Here is a 16,187-nt window from a genome sequence, read left to right on the forward strand (position 1 = left end):
TTAGCCAAAATTTTGTGTTTAAAGTGTGCAGTTTTTTGACTATCTAAAACTGCAGTTTAAGCATTCATTCACCATTTGAAGACTTTTCGGTTAGTGTAACTGAGAGGTGAATTTAGTTACCATTGTTAAGAAAAACTGCAGTTTCAGACTTTATTCACTGTCTTAAGCATTTTACTGCAGTGTGTGTAACTGAATGATTAAAAGTCACCATCTAAACCAAAACCACAGACGAGGCCAGTATGGGCCATGTGTTAGTATGTATGCTGTGTTTTTGTGTACCGGGTTCAGTGGGTTACTCCCTTTGTTGGGAGGGTGGATATTGTAGTAAAACTTTGGTTTAACTTTGGGCTAACTTGCACTACCTTTATCTTATCTGTTGTAAGTACTGGCCTCCCCCGTTTCGAAGAGGAGGACCACTTTCCGTTACTGCTTCATATTTATTTGTTTATGTGCAGACATTAAATCATGACAGAAAGCACAAGCACTTTACAGAGACATTTGTATTTAGTTTACAAAAACTTTAAATATTTCACCACACAAACGTGAAGTAATAAAAAATAAAACAAACAATTAAAACAAGTGTACAAGTCATCTTACATTACATACGTACATGGCCAATGCATTTCAACATACAACCTCTCCTAAGAATAACAATCGGTCGAATAACCAGTGAACTTCCATGCAATAGTAGATAAGAATTTTTTTTCGGCATTTCTCAGCTACATTTCGACACATTAGTTGGCAGGACCACATGACATGATTCAACCACACAGTTTGCTATGCCAACCAAAGACAGCATGACAGAGTGGACTGTAGTGCTGTGTCTCACCACACGAGGGAGAGAGACACACTGCAGGCCTGCAACCATACAGAAATGCAAGTCATGAAGGTGCAATCGGTGAGGTTTGCCATGACGACAAACTCCACAAAGACTGGCCCCTTTTTCAAACATTGTTAGCAACACTTCTAACTTCGACGTGAGCGACAAAAAACCCTTTAATTTTCACTTTAAGAGCTAAATAATCAGGTACATGTAGATAGATATTTTTTTTCTAAGGATTATTCTGTACATCACAAAATGTCATTGATACCCATTTTTTCTTTCTTTATGTCCACAGAGTGTTGAAAAGTATTGTGTATTCCTACAATACAATATGAAATAGTACCAAAAACTGGACACTAAAAACTTGGCTTAAAACAATACTGTGTGTGTTTTATGATCTATCCCAAACTGTCAAACAACACTGTCTCACTGACACGTTCTTGTCCAAACACAAAAACACCAGCATTCATATATACACATACAGACACATACACAAACAGAGGAAGAGAGACAAGATCGAAACGATGGGATAAATTAAGACCCATGCAAGCTCCCACACCCTCACAGGCAGAACTCAGGCAGCAAGGTTGTTCAGCCCCCATGTTTGGCATGCTCGTCTGTCACAGTTAGATAAAGTTACCCAAAGACACTTGACAAAGATCAGATTTTCATCTGAAGTAAGAACTGAAGTCTTTAAAAGAAATAGCACAGACTGGATAAAATAGTTCCACCTTGCTAAAAGTGAAACATTTCAATTAAAAAACAAATCAAATGACAGACCCCAAGATAGTGTTCGTTGATGAAGAACATGACGTGGTTAAAAAAAAAAAAAAAAGAGTTGACCTTCAGTTAATCTAGTTTTGTCTGACACTATTAACATTTGAGCTTGAATATTATTTCTTGACTTGACTAGTAAATAGCATTTTACAGCCACATCTTTTAAACTGCTTTCAGACATGTACTGAACTCCAGAGTTTTTGAGGACTTTCTCAGACCGGCCCCCTAGGAAGTCTGGAGGAGCTGATGTGAAAACACAGCAGGAGATCTTCCACAGGATTCACCGTGAGGGATGGTGGGGCTGATCCCACTTCTAACACGCGACAGATGCAAAAATGAAAAACAAAAAGAAAACAAATATCTCCAGATGAAAAAGTGGAGCCAAACACATAGAAGTCACAGACGAAGATGTGCTGTAAACAAAAACAAGTGATCTTTGCAGCGATATTAATACGTTGCATCCTGCCTCTGCCTGCTGCGCCAGTCCTCACCTGAATCCTGTGGAGGATTTGTTACTGTTGTGAATGCGTCAGAGCGGAGAATCTCCCGTTGCGTTGTGCATGTGTGTAAGGCAACCTCTGGAGAAACTCCAGACCCGATTCTCCGGACTTCCTGTCTGAAAACGGCTTTAGTTTGGTTATATATTTATGTTATTAACACTAGATTTTGACCCTAGGCCCCTCTATAAGACAGGCCTCAGAGGTCACCTTAAAGCCTTTTCCATTTCAGTATGTTTACCATTTAATCAAATCGCCACAAACTAATTACCACAGAGTGAACACGGGGCCCAGTTAGTAATCTATCACTGTTGTTTGCCTTGATTTACCCTTCAAAAGTAATGTGGCTAACCTGTATGTTTGCTGCCAAAATATCTCAGCATTTGTTTTGTTTAGCACAGCGCTATCATAACCAATAGGCCAAAACCACAAAACAAGCTGAGGCTTTGTTGTAAGAAACCAGATTCTTCCTTCAATATGTCATTCTCATTTCTTGTAGAGGAGCAACACAACATATTTTAGACTCGTGCTCAATATGTGAATTTTCAGAAATGCAGGCAGTAGTATTTTGTTTCCAAATGCTGAGGGTAACTTCTGACCTGAAGGCGGATTCATAGTTCACATATCATATCTAGTCAACACTGCATTAATTAGAGCAAACATGGCTGAGACAGAAGAGATGTTACAGTATGAGGAAGAGATATATACCATTGTCAGCCCTCATGGCAACTTGATGTGGTTCTATAAGTACAAAGAAAGTGGACAGTCACTGTCTTTCAGAACCTATGGCCTATTCAGTAATGGTAAAAAAAAAACTGATGAAGTATTGGTCTTGTTCCCAATATCACTTTGAAACATAAATATAAAGAAAGCAATCTCAGCAGTACACACTCATTCTCTCTAGTTTTCTCTCTCATCCTCTCAGAGAAGTAGTGGTTGTTGTTCATGGTGATGTAGTGTTATTGAAGTGTTTTCTCCTCAAAACATGGTACACCTTTTCCCCCTTTTCTTTACTGGTGGAGGGCAGAGCACAGCTCGGATGGCCTCATCGAATACGGTCTTCAGGCCTCGCTGGGTCAGCGCAGAGCACTCCAGGTACTTCACAGCCCCTGAGAACCAGGGAGAGGACATGATGTGAAACATAGTTCTCAGTGACACTGCTTGTGGTGCTTTTGATTGCAACAGCTAAGGAATATTTGAAAGGAGACAACTAAAATCAAACATATATCATCAACCTAGGGCAACAGGATCTGCCACCTTTTCTGTTTCTCCCTACAAAATTCTGATGCATTTGCAAATTAGTCAGGAGCCTTTCAGTTCATTTTTCCAGGGAGTATTATCAACGGTCACAGATCATAATACCCCTGGACACAATTGGATAGACCTACAACCAATCAGAGCTAATAAAACATGTGACATAGCATGTCATCAAACATGTAAGTGCAGTTTGTTGTTCTTTTAGTCAAAATATACTGTCTAGTTTGTTTAACACTGTCTCTGTAGCAGATTCATCTTGATCGTTAATGAAAATGCTTCTTTGCTTCCTTGGTAATATTTATCTGAAATGTAAATTTTCTTCCAGCCTTACAGTATGAGGGTTCCTGATACACTATTTGACCTGATTTGCGATAACTTCCTCCCTATATTTTACCTCCCTAATAACAAGGCTGCATTAACTTAAACAAGGCTACACTGTTTAAAAAGCCTATTCTTGATGCAGATCCAACCTCACCTACATTTAAAATCACAGAAAAAACTGTTGCAAAGCAATTAAGTTCTACACACACACATTCATACAATGCTTCCATTAGGAAACATTATCAGAAAGCACCACATAAATTTACATTGTTAGATGAGTCTTATAAAACTAATAAGGTAGTCAAACTTCAGGTATGTCTTCAAGACATAAAGGCCTGGATGACCTGTACTTTTTTTACTTCTAAATTCAGACGCAACTGAAGTCATTGTACTTGGCCCCTAGCATCTCAGAGAAAGTAAATTTAAAAGTAAATGGTTTAACCTTGGCCTCGGGTTCTTCTGTTAGGAATCTTATCTTTGGGACATGGGAATGTCTTTAGACACCACAACTGTTGTTTTGGCTTTATCTCTCAGTCCTCATTCTGCAGGTATCCCTGACTTCAGAGCTGCAGGTATTAATATTACTATTGCCCTATTATATATTGTAAGCACTATTATCATTACTATAACTATTGGTAGTGCTATCATTGTCTCTTTTACAACTAGTCAGTACTTAAATACACCAGTTACACATGCTCTGCGCTGCCAAAATCATAATGCAAAACATATGCAGTTGTGCATATGGTAAATGGTCTGTATTTATATAGCCCTTTTCTAGTCATAATGACCACTCAAAATGCTTTGCAGTAGTTTATTGCCACTCACACACACATTCATACAGTGCATCTATGGGCAGCACTCTTTCTATGAGGGGCAATTCGGGGTTCAGTGTCTTGCCCAAGGACATTTTGGCATGCAGATGGGGAAGACTTGGATCGAACCACTAACCATATGCCATACACAGCCTTACCAATCTCTCTTGCCATGGCCAGGCCCTGCGGGTAAGTAATGGGAGAAAGCTTCTTGTCTCGCAGCCTCTCAATGGTATCCTTGTCATCTCGCAAATCTAGCTTTGTGCCCACCAGGATGATGGGTGTGTTGGGGCAATGGTGTCTCACCTCAGGGTACCACTGTGTCGCCACACACGTACACACACAAACACACAAGCGTACATATGCATATACAAGGGACAAAGTCAATGAGAGAAGAAAAAGAGAACAGTTAGCTGGATACAGAGGGAGAGCAATGAGTGCCTTTCCAAGATTACATTCAACAGCGAGTTGTAAAAAAAAAAGAAAAATGGATCGGTCTGAAAGAAAGCATACTTGTCTAAACACAAATCTCCAGTCACATCACATCACATGATGAGAGACTAGTATACAGACTCTACAGAAGGAGGCTGGACCAAAGAAAAGTGTGATTTCATATGAGAGCATCACATGATGCTCAGCAGACTACACCACAGCTGGCCATCACGCACCCTCTGCAGAGTGTTTGCACTAGTTCAGACCTCATCTAACAACATGTCTATGTGCCACATCCCTGGGGGGAATGACTTCAAATTTAGACCGTTCTAAGCCAAGGTCTGGACAAGTGAGGTAACAGTGTAATAACCAGGTGGAGCCATAGATGTGCCTCCTTGTGGTCAGACTCGGCTTGAAGGGGAAAAGGAGGCGGGCTGGTCAGTCAGCGTACTGACCTTAGCTCGGACGTTCTCAAAGGAGGCCGGACTGACCAGGGAGAAGCATATCAAGAACACATCCTGGGAAAGAACCAGAGAGATGACTAGTTGAGATCTAAATATGTGTGTGTGTGTGTGTGTGTGTGTGCGTGTGTGTGCGTGCGTGCGTGCATGTGGGGGGAAAGAGTTTGAATACCGTCTGTGGGTAAGACAGTGGTCTTAGCCTATCGTAGTCCTCCTGTCCTGCTGTATCCCAGAGACCAAGATTCACTGGTTTCCCATCAACCATCACATTTGCAGAGTAGTTGTCAAAGCTGAAGGAAAGACATTACACTGAGTAAATGGCAGCTCCGTTCAGGGAAAGGGGGAAAACACATTGTTGATTTTGTCGCACTTCCAAACATAGTGGTTCATGGAACAATATTTTTTTGTGTGGAACTAAATAATTAGTGTAGACTCTGATGACCCTGATCATGGCCCTGTAGTGATCGATTTTACTAGATGGTGTACGTCTTCCTTTTTAGATAATAATCCAAAATCAAGGAGATCATTATAGATTTTAGGAAGAACCCAAATGTCATCTCTCCTGCAGGGATTTATGGTCAGGCTGTGGAAGTTGTACAGCAGTACATATATAGCATTTCACACTTTTTTGTACAGTTTGAACAAACAAAATGTCACATTATTAGTAGAAGCGCTTCAGAGGTATTGGGTTAGGAGGCTGGACTGGTACCGGGCTGAGAGACAAGTGTAATCCCGAATGACTCATACGGGGGAGGAAGTACGAAACGAGACATTTCGATAACTTATTTCTTAGAATGGACTGAGGGAAAAAGTCCGCGGAGGGACTGTTTTCAAACTTTGAGGATACCTACTGACCCCCTTCAAGTAATTACGGATAGTAAAAGCCCAGAAAGTGTATTTTACACAATATGGTTCCTTTAATATTCATTTTGACAATAATAATGATTGTCACAACTTCAGTCAGCTCTTAACATTTTCATTGTCTTATCTTATTTTTTTGCATGTACTAATTCTCATGTAATTTCAGAATTCAGCCACTCCCCCCTGCTCTGCATCACCTCGTTCCCACGGATCCCATTACCTGCCCCACCCCCAGACTCACCTGCTTTCCATCAGTCATTAGTCACCCAGTATATATACCGGATCATTTCCTCTGTTCTCTGCCAGATCGTCTAGTGTGTTTTCTCCTAGCTTTCCAGCGTTATCCCGTGTTTAACTCTTCTGCCTGATCTCTGCTCTGACCTGCCTTTTGGACCCTGGATTCCCTTTTGCCTGCTCCCTATCGGATTTGTTTGATATCACTGACTGTCTGCCTGGTTTTTGACCTCTGCTCGTCCAATAAACCAGAACTCTTGTCTACTCCCATGACTGCTCAAGTGTCGTGCTTCTGGGTTCATGTCTGCCATTTTGTGCATCCTGACAGTACAATCTGGCCAAAAATGAACCCAGCCGACTCTGAGAATCTCCGGAGAGTGATGGCGGCACAAGCTGGTGCTCTGTACCAACACGAGCGACAACTTACCGCCATGGCAGAGGCTTTCCAAGAAGCTTCCGCACGCCACGACCAACATTTGGAGGCTCTCAACGACCAGTTCCAGCGGTTAGCACAAGTCCGTCAACCACCAGCTGTTTCACGGCCAGCCAGTCCTCCCGCTCGTGCTATCTCCGGTCCGGAACCTCGCCTTAACACTCCCGAATGGTTCTCCGGAGCTCCAGGTACCTGCCAGTCCTTCCTTACTCTCTGTTCGTTGACTTTTGAACGACAGCCTCACATATCCCACCGAGAGGTCGAGAGTGGCTTGTATGATCACCCAGCTTTCGGGACGGGCACGGGATTGGGGAACCGCCGAGTGGGAGAAGCAGTCGATCTGTTCTTCCGTGTCAGCCTTCTCTGATGGTCTCCGGAGGGTTTTTGACCATGCTACCCCCGGCCGAGAGGCTGCCCGTGGACTTTTCAACCTGGTCCAGGGGAGTCAGCGAGTGGTGGATTATTCCATGGATTTCCGGACTCTCGATGCGGAGAGCGATTGGAATTCCTCCTCGCTGACGGACGCTTTCTACAATGGTCTCTCTGACATTATCAAGGATGAGCTGGCGGCACGGGATCCTCCGGCTGATTTGGACACGCTCATAGCAATGGCTATCCGCATCGACGGACGTCTCCAGGAACGGAGGCGAGAGAGGGCGGTGACGAGAAGTCACCGTAGCCGTCAACCCTCACCACCTCCAGACTCCTCGTTTGCATCGATCGCGAGCGTTCCCAGCAAACCAGCGGAGCCGATGCAACTCGGCAGGACCCAGCTGTCATCAGCGGAACGACAGCGCCGCCTTAGGGAGAACTGCTGCATGTACTGTGGGCAGGGAGGCCACTATGTGTCATCTTGTCCGGTAAAAAAACGGGCTCACCAGGAATTCCGAGGGCGCTGGTGAGCCACATCACAAGTTCTGTAATGCCCTCTCGGCCCCTTCTCCACGCCCAGCTCTTCTGCAAAGGACAGACTAACACAGTCTCGATCTTTATTGACTCTGGGGCCGACACCAATCTCCTGGACCGTACTCTTGCCGTGCAGCTGGGTATTGAGCAGGAGCCTTTGATCCAGCCCATCAAGGCCACTGCTCTGGATGGGCGCCTCCTCTGCACAGTAACCCACCGCACCATCCCTCTCCGTCTGGGCATGTCAGGTAACCACACAGAGCTTCTCACGTTTCACCTGATTCATGCACCACAACAACCAGTTATTCTAGGGCACCCATGGTTATGAAGACATAATCCTCACATTGACTGGGTTACTGGTTCCATTTTACAGTGGAGTAACCACTGTCATGCTGTCTGCCTCAGATCTGCGTCATCACTTGCCTCTAGCCCCTCTCCTCCTAATGAGTTTCCAGATCTTTCAGGAGTTCCATCAGAATACCAGGACGTAAAGGAGGTGTTTAACAAGGCACGGGCCACTTCGCTACCCCCACACCGCCCGTATGACTGCGCCATCGATCTCCTCCCTGGTACCTCACCACCCAGGGGGCGACTATTCTCCCTGTCTACTCCTGAGACCAAGGCCATGGAGAGGTACATAAATGACTCACTGGCTGCCGGAATTATCCGTCCTTCTTCATCCCCTGCAGGAGCTGGATTCTTTTTTTGTGGACAAGAAGGACAAGACCCTCCGGCCCTGCATTGATTACAGAGGTCTGAACAACATCACCGTTAAAAACAGGTACCCCCTCCCACTAATTTCTTCTGCATTTGAACTGTTGCAAGGGGCTACAGTGTTCACCAAGCTTGACCTCCGAAACGCCTATCACCTTGTTCGTATCAGGGAGGGGGATGAATGGAAGACTGCATTCAACACCCCTAGTGGTCATTATGAGTATCTGGTTATGCCTTTCGGACTTACTAATGCTCCTGCTATCTTCCAGGCTATGGTAAACAATGTTCTCCGGGATTTTCTTAATGTTTTTGTGTTTGTCTACCTTGACGATATCCTGATCTTCTCTAAGTCGGAACCGGAGCATGTTCAGCATGTTCACAGTGTTCTCCAGAGACTCCTGGAGAATCAGCTTTTCGTGAAAGCGGAGAAATGTGAATTTCATGCCATGGAGGTAACGTTCTTGGGGTTTATCATCAGGGCTGGTCGTATCCTGATGGACCCCACCAAGGTCAAAGCCGTGGCTGATTGGCCTAACCCCACCACTTGGAAGAGGCTTCAGCAGTTCTTGGGGTTTGCCAATTTCTACCGTCGTTTCATCCGCAATTATAGCTCTGTGGCGGCTCCTCTAACTGCTCTCACCTCCCAGAAACTCACCTTCCAATGGTCCTCTGCTGCAGAAAGAGCATTCGGTGAGTTAAAGTCACGGTTCTTGTCTGCTCCCATCCTTGTCTTTCCAGATCCAGAGCACCAGTTTACTGTGGAGGTGGACGCTTCGGACTCCGGGGTGGGAGCAGTCCTCTCCCAGCGGTCAGCAGAGGACCAGAAGATGCACCCATGTGCTTTTTTCTCCCGCAAATTGTCACCAGCCGAACAACATTATGATATTGGGAATCGAGAGTTGTTGGCTGTCAAGATGGCTGGAGGAGTGGAGGCACTGGTTAGAGGGGGCGGAGAAGCCGTTTGTGGTTTGGACCGACCACAAGAACCTGGAGTACATCCGGTCAGCCAAACGGTTGAGTTCCCGTCAAGCCAGGTGGGCATTATTCTTTAACCGGTTTGACTTTTCCCTCTCTTACCGCCCAGGTTCGAAGAATGTCAAGCCTGATGCCCTGTCCCGTCAGTTCCAGTCAGACAGTGGTCCCACATTACCGGATAGTATCCTCCCCTCCAAGGTGGTCATCGGCGTTATAACCTGGGACATTGAGGATAAGGTGAAGCAGGGTCAGGCTGATCACCCAGCGCCCAGTGCTTGCCCTGAAAATCGCCTGTTTGTCCCTGCGAATCTACGCTCTCAGGTACTCCAGTGGGGACACTCTTCTCGCCTTGCCTGTCACCCAGGGGTTAGACGCACCCTAGCTCTATTGAGGCAACGCTTCTGGTGGGGTTCCATGGAGGAGGACACTAAGGAGTTTGTCGCGGCCTGCCAGATTTGTTCCCAGCACAAGAGTGCCCACCATGCTCCTTCCGGTCTGCTCCAGCCACTGCCCATTCCTCATCGTCCATGGTCTCACATCTCTCTCGACTTCGTCACTGGACTTCCCCCATCAGACGGTAACACCACTATTCTCACCATTGTGGATAGATTCTCCAAATCTGCCCACTTCATTCCTTTGCCTAAATTACCATCAGCCAAGGAGACGGCTGAACTTATGCTGCACCACATTTTCCGTCTGCATGGCCTCCCCAGTGACATTGTCTCCGACCGGGGGCCACAATTCACCTCTCGGTTTTGGACATAGTTCTGCAGTTTGTTGGGGGCCAAGGTCAGCCTATCCTCTGGGTTCCATCCTCAATCAAATGGCCAGTCCGAGAGGATGAATCAGGAGATGGAGACTGCTTTGCGGTGCGTTGTCTCCCACAATCCTTCCTCCTGGTCCAAGCAGCTCCTGTGGGTGGAATACGCTCACAACACGCTTCCCAGTTCGGCTACTGGACTCTCACCTTTCCAGTGCTCCCGAGGTTACCAGCCCCCACTTTTTCCTGAGCAGGAGCGTGAAGCCAGTGTCCCATCTGTCCAGATGTTTATCCGGCACTGTCGCCACACCTGGTTGCAGGCCCGTTCTGCTCTCATTAAGTCCCGACGGCGGGGGAAGAGGTTTCCAGTATCTGGTGGACTGGGAGGGTTATGGACCTGAAGAGCGCTCCTGGGTCCCCTCTCGCAGTATCTTTGACCCAGACCTCATCAAAGATTTCCATGGGGTCCATCCTGACCAGCCTGATGGGACGTCAGGAGCCGTCCCTAGAGGGAGGGGTTCTGCCACAACTTCAGTCAGCTCTTAACATTTTCATTGTCTTATCTTATTTTTTGCATGTACTAATTCTCATGTCATTTCAGAATTCAGCCACTCCCCCCTGCTCTGCATCACCTCGTTCCCATGGATCCCATTACCTGCCCCACCCCCAGACTCACCTGCTTTCCATCAGTCATTAGTCACCCAGTATATATACCGGATCATTTCCTCTGTTCTCTGCCAGATCGTCTAGTGTGTTTTCTCCTAGCTTTCCAGCGTTATCCCGTGTTTAACTCTTCTGCCTGATCTCTGCTCTGACCTGCCTTTTGGACCCTGGATTCCCTTTTGCCTGCTCCCTATCGGATTTGTTTGATATCACTGACTGTCTGCCTGGTTTTTGACCTCTGCTCGTCCAATAAACCAGAACTCTTGTCTACTCCCATAACTGCTCAAGTGTCGTGCTTCTGGGTTCACGTCTGCCATTTTGCGCATCCTGACAATGATAGCCTTAGTGTTGCATTCATTTCAGTATTAGACTTAATTGGTTTCAGTCAGTGTGTACACCAACCTACTCATTGTTGTAAACACACACTTGACCTAATAAATCTAATAGTACTTCCACATAATCCGATTCTATCAGACCACAATTTAATAACCTTCGATTTCTCATCAGAATCTACCTGATAGTGCTGTAGCTAAATTTAAGGAAATAATTCCAATTATATTTAACCCCATACTATCCGTTGATATAACCAACGAATTCTTTAAAAACCCTAGCTCCACTGAGATATCTTGTAGATAGCTCTGTAAACTCATTACGATTAACATTAGACTCTAAAGTGCTTCTAAAAAGAAGCGTGTAAAACATATAATCTACCATCTCCTGCCCTCAGTGGACACTAATACCCCATCAAGCACAGAAATCTCAGAAACAGCTGAAAATCCTTTTATTTATTTCGACAGCAGAGAGAATAGAGGGCCACTGCGTCCTAATCCCTGCACCTTCCAATGAGCATTTACCACGTCACGGTATCTGGTCCATGCTAAGTTCCGCCCCGACCAATGAGAAGGTCAAAGTGACAGGTTGAACATGCCCCCACCTCCCTTGACCAATCAGCAGCTGCCACGTGGCAAACTACTCTCATTCGTACCCTTGACTTTCTATATTAATGCATACGTCACTTTGCAAAATCCATCTGGATGGATTTTAATGTTTTTAAATCGTGGCGATGTCCGGTCTCCTAATCCCTTGGTCGATGAGAAGGTAAGGGTTGAAGTTTATATTTTTATAGGTGTGGCGGGGCCTGAAAACCATCTCCGGCCATGGTAAGGACGGCAGGAGGGGCCCAGAGTCTGGAGACAAGGAGTGGGTAAATGAGCTGAATTTGTTTTTCAGCAGATTTGATTCTGTATTTCCACGCAAACTCTGACCCATGCGTACGAACGTTTTGGAGACGGGAAAGTGGCGATACAGACGTGAGGTGGTGAACTTAAGCCAGATTATTTATCCACTTCATCATTTACATTAAAACCAACAGCTTTAGTTGTGCTCGTGCGACATATCTGTTCCACACAAACCTTTTAATTGAAAAATATATAAAACAACTTACAGCAAATTACGTTCAGATTCCATTAAACAGCGGAGTTACAGAGCTGAGTCATTAATAGGTTTTAATAATATCTTCTATCACTGTGAATGTATCATCAAATCATTTCAGTGAACGTGACTGTGCCATAAGGCGCACAGAGCGCACTGGAGAACACTTACAAGAAATGAAGAAACTTTCCAAATAATATCTCAGAGTGGAGGTTAGGATCCACTGATGTGAGGTAATCAGTCCGGTTGCTCTAAATAAATAAATACTGCCGTGACACTGGTGCGTGATTCTGCGTGATGGATGCATGCGAATGGAAGGACGAGGAGGAAGCGAGGGTTGATGCCGTGACTCTGTCAGGACTCATGGTGGAAACCCATTGGTCAGCAGCATAATTTAATATTCATGACGTGCTTTGCATTGACCATTTATGGTTGAAAGTGGGCTTGTGGAGGGAGGACTTGAAGGCAGATCCAGGTACGAACGTTTCCAGGTGGAGTGTGATTTATAAAGTGAACATTGCGTTCAGGTGTGCGTGCGCATGGTTTTATTAATCGGAATTTTCTTTTGCGTACGCCATTTCCAGCTTTTGTGCGCACGAACACTTGTATGAATCCCACGCACTGTTTTATAAATGAGACCCCAGCTCTGTGAGGTGGTAGTGCACATCTTCAATCTGAGTCTCAGGCTGGAGAGAGTCCCAACCATGTGGAAAACCTCCTGTGTGGCCCCGGTACCAAAGACTGTGCACCCCAAGGAGCTAAACCACTTCAGCCCGGTAGCCTTGACCTCTCACCTGATGAAGACAATGGAAAGGATTATACTCCAGCACCTATACCCTCTAGTGAGCACTGAGCTGGACCCCCTACAGTTTGCATATCTGCCAGGCTTTGATGTGGATAACGCGGTCATCTACCTCCTGCACAGATCCCTTCAGCACCTGGAGAACACTAGGAGCACTGTGAGAGTCATGTTCTTTGACTTCTCCAGTGCTTTCAACACAATCCAGCCATCACTGCTCAGGGAAAAGCTGGAAGGTGCTGGAGTGGACTGCCACCTGGCTGCATGGACCATCAACTACCTCACCGACAGACCACAGTATGTGAGGCTTTGTGACTGTGTGTCGGATGTAGTAGTTTGGAGCACAGGGGCCCCTCAAGGAACAGTACTTTCTCTTTTCCTGTTCACCATATATACATCAGACTTCAGAAACAACACAGACAGCTGTCATATCCAGAAGTTCTCTGATGACACAGCTATCGTTGGTCGTGTATCAGAGGGCAACGAACTTGAATATAGTGGGGTCATCACTGACTTTGTCCACTTGTGTAAACTGAATCACCTTTACATCAACGCCACCAAGACAAAGGAGATGGTGATAGAATTCTGCAGGAAGTCACCCCAGACCACACAGGTGAACATCCAGGATATGGACATTGATATTGTGAAGGACTATAGATACCTGGGTGTTCACCTCAATAACAAACTGGACTGGTCCACACACGCAGACGTCCTGTACAAGAGGGGCCAGAGTCGCCTCCATCGGCTGAGGAGACTGAGGTACTTCGGAGTGTGCAGGACACTACTAAAGACTTTTTATGACACTGTGGTGGCTTCCGCAGTGTTCTATGCCGTTGTCTGCTGGGGATGTGGATGCACTGAGAGGGACAGGAAAGACTAAACAAACTGGTTAGGAGAGCCAGCTCGGTCTTGGACTGCCCTCTGGATCCCACTGAGGAGGTGGGTGAGAGGAGGATGCTAGCAAAGTTTAATTCCATCATGGATAACACCTCTCACCCCCTACATGACACCTTGGGGGCCCTTAGCAGCTCTTTCCGAAGCAGACTGCTCCACCCACGGTGCAAGAAGGAAAGCTTCCGCAGGTCCTTCATTCCCACTGCTGTCAGACTGTACAACACCATCCAGAATGTTAAATAATTTCTGCTTTGGTCATGTTTACTTACTTACACTATTTGCAAAAATTTGTCTTTTGCACAATTTTCAGTACTATTTTGCACTACTTTTAAAAGGGAAGAAACTGTTTGCACACTTGTTTTTTATGTACAACGTTTCACTCTTATGTACAAAAGATTATTTTACTTGCCACGTACTATTCATCCTGTGTGGACAGAATGTTCATACTCAGCATTTTTTATTTAATTTAAACATTTTTTACTTTAAAATTCTTTATTTTTATTCTATTGTTTATTTTTATTTCTTTATTCTCTTGTCTGCCTCATTCTGACCTGCCTGCTGCTGTAACAAGTGAATTTCCCCGATGTGTGGATAAATAAAGTTCTATCTAATCAAAAAGGGTACTGGTTCCTACTCTGCTCCTCACTGTGGTATTTAGGACGTATGCAACATCACAGGATGTGTCTGATTATTTGCCCCCTTCACTCTTGCAACACACACACACACACACACACACACACACACACACACACACACACTTTAATGAAATGCTCGGTCCTTCATCTGTGACCTCCGCACATAAAAAAAAGTGTGATATGCCTGTTGAATGAAATATTGCTTTGTTTTCTAACGTCCAGTTTTATCACCAACGGGTAAAACATATGCTTTATATCACGTCATCGTGAAATCTGCTGACAATCTCTGCTGAGGAGGTGAAACACACATATCCGATCCTTCAGCCACGGTGACCCCAACACTAAAAAGTGTGAATCGTCCACCAAAAGGCGAGAGTTTAGAATGAAATATGGCTTTGTATACTAACGTCTTGTTTTATCGCCTATGGGTAAAACACATGTATGCAGGCTTTATGGACGTCACCGGGAAATCTGCTGACAATCTCTCCTAAGGAGATGATACACGCATATCCGATCCTCCAGCCGCGGTGACCCCGGACACTAAAAAAGTGTGAATCGTCCACCAAACGGCGAGTGTCTAGAATGAAATACGGCTTTGCATACTAGCGTCTGGTTTATGTGGGCTTTATAGCAACGTCTCCGGGAGATATGTTGACAGAAAAACTCATGATAGATTTTTACGCAATATAGAACTTAAAACCGTTGATGAGATTCATCCTGCTTTTCCCCGATAAGCGACTGCCGGGTAAGTTACCTTGTTTTCATTCAGACATTTAGTCAATAAAAAAAAAACATTTCATAACATGTACTCATCTTTAAAGTTTTAGCGGAGGACCTTGAGGACTTACACCTGACGCAGAGTGATTACGGTATGTATTTACGTTCTCTCTTTATATGTTTTAAAAGTTTTTATTTGGTACTGTAGTAGTATAAAACTTACAGATTTTATAGAGGCCTCGGAGATGAGATTTGGTGTCCTGCCGTCTACCACGGAGAGATAGATCAGTTAGGTGGGGAAGAGGATCTCGCGGGGGTCATCTCCCGACGCCCGAAATGTCCAGCGCATATCCGAGCAAGAGAACCGAGAACAGTCACAGCGGAGGTCGTCTCCAGTAGTTTGGCTCCAACCGCTGAGACCCGGGTGGAAGTACCGACAAATGTTTCAGCGGAGAACAGCCCCTGCCGACTGAAATGTCCAGCACTGGCAGCCGAAATCCAAGCGGAAGAACCGACGAACGAATCCACTAAGCCGGGTAAGAATTTATCACGTTAAAAAAAAATTACAGTATGGGAAGCCGATGTATACAACGTAAGTTATGACTATAACTATGGATCTATGAGACCGAACGATGACCGTTACCATGGTCTTTACCTTGAATGATGCCCTCATCTCCCTATCCTCGAGACCATATATCAACAAAGTCACGTGAGTGAACTTAGGGGGCTGGGCTTGCCGGCCATAAAGCTCCCCGGTGAGCGCGCCACCTCCTCCTTGTCTGAAC

General features: G+C 45.3%; 1 protein-coding gene across 3 annotated transcripts in view; it reads right to left on the minus strand.

Moving 5' to 3' along the window:
• Nucleotides 1-482: 482 nt before the first annotated feature.
• Nucleotides 483-16,187, minus strand: part of LOC118100767 (ras-related C3 botulinum toxin substrate 3) — a 37,092-nt gene continuing 21,387 nt past the window's right edge. The window contains exons 3-6 of one of the 3 annotated variants that reach the window (XM_035146142.1): nt 5,524-5,670; nt 5,375-5,471; nt 4,646-4,805; nt 483-3,206 (exon numbers count right to left, since the gene is read on the minus strand). In XM_035146142.1, coding sequence (XP_035002033.1) covers nt 3,076-3,206; nt 4,646-4,805; nt 5,375-5,471; nt 5,524-5,670 — 535 coding nt within the window. In that variant the 3' untranslated portion in view covers nt 483-3,075. The remainder of the gene's footprint in view (nt 3,207-4,645; nt 4,806-5,374; nt 5,472-5,523; nt 5,671-16,187) is intronic. The other 2 variants (XM_035146140.1, XM_035146141.1) reach the window with 2 other exon arrangements.

Source organism: Hippoglossus stenolepis, chromosome 21 (assembly GCF_022539355.2).
Source record: "Hippoglossus stenolepis isolate QCI-W04-F060 chromosome 21, HSTE1.2, whole genome shotgun sequence".
Classification (NCBI taxonomy): Eukaryota; Metazoa; Chordata; class Actinopteri; order Pleuronectiformes; family Pleuronectidae; genus Hippoglossus; species Hippoglossus stenolepis.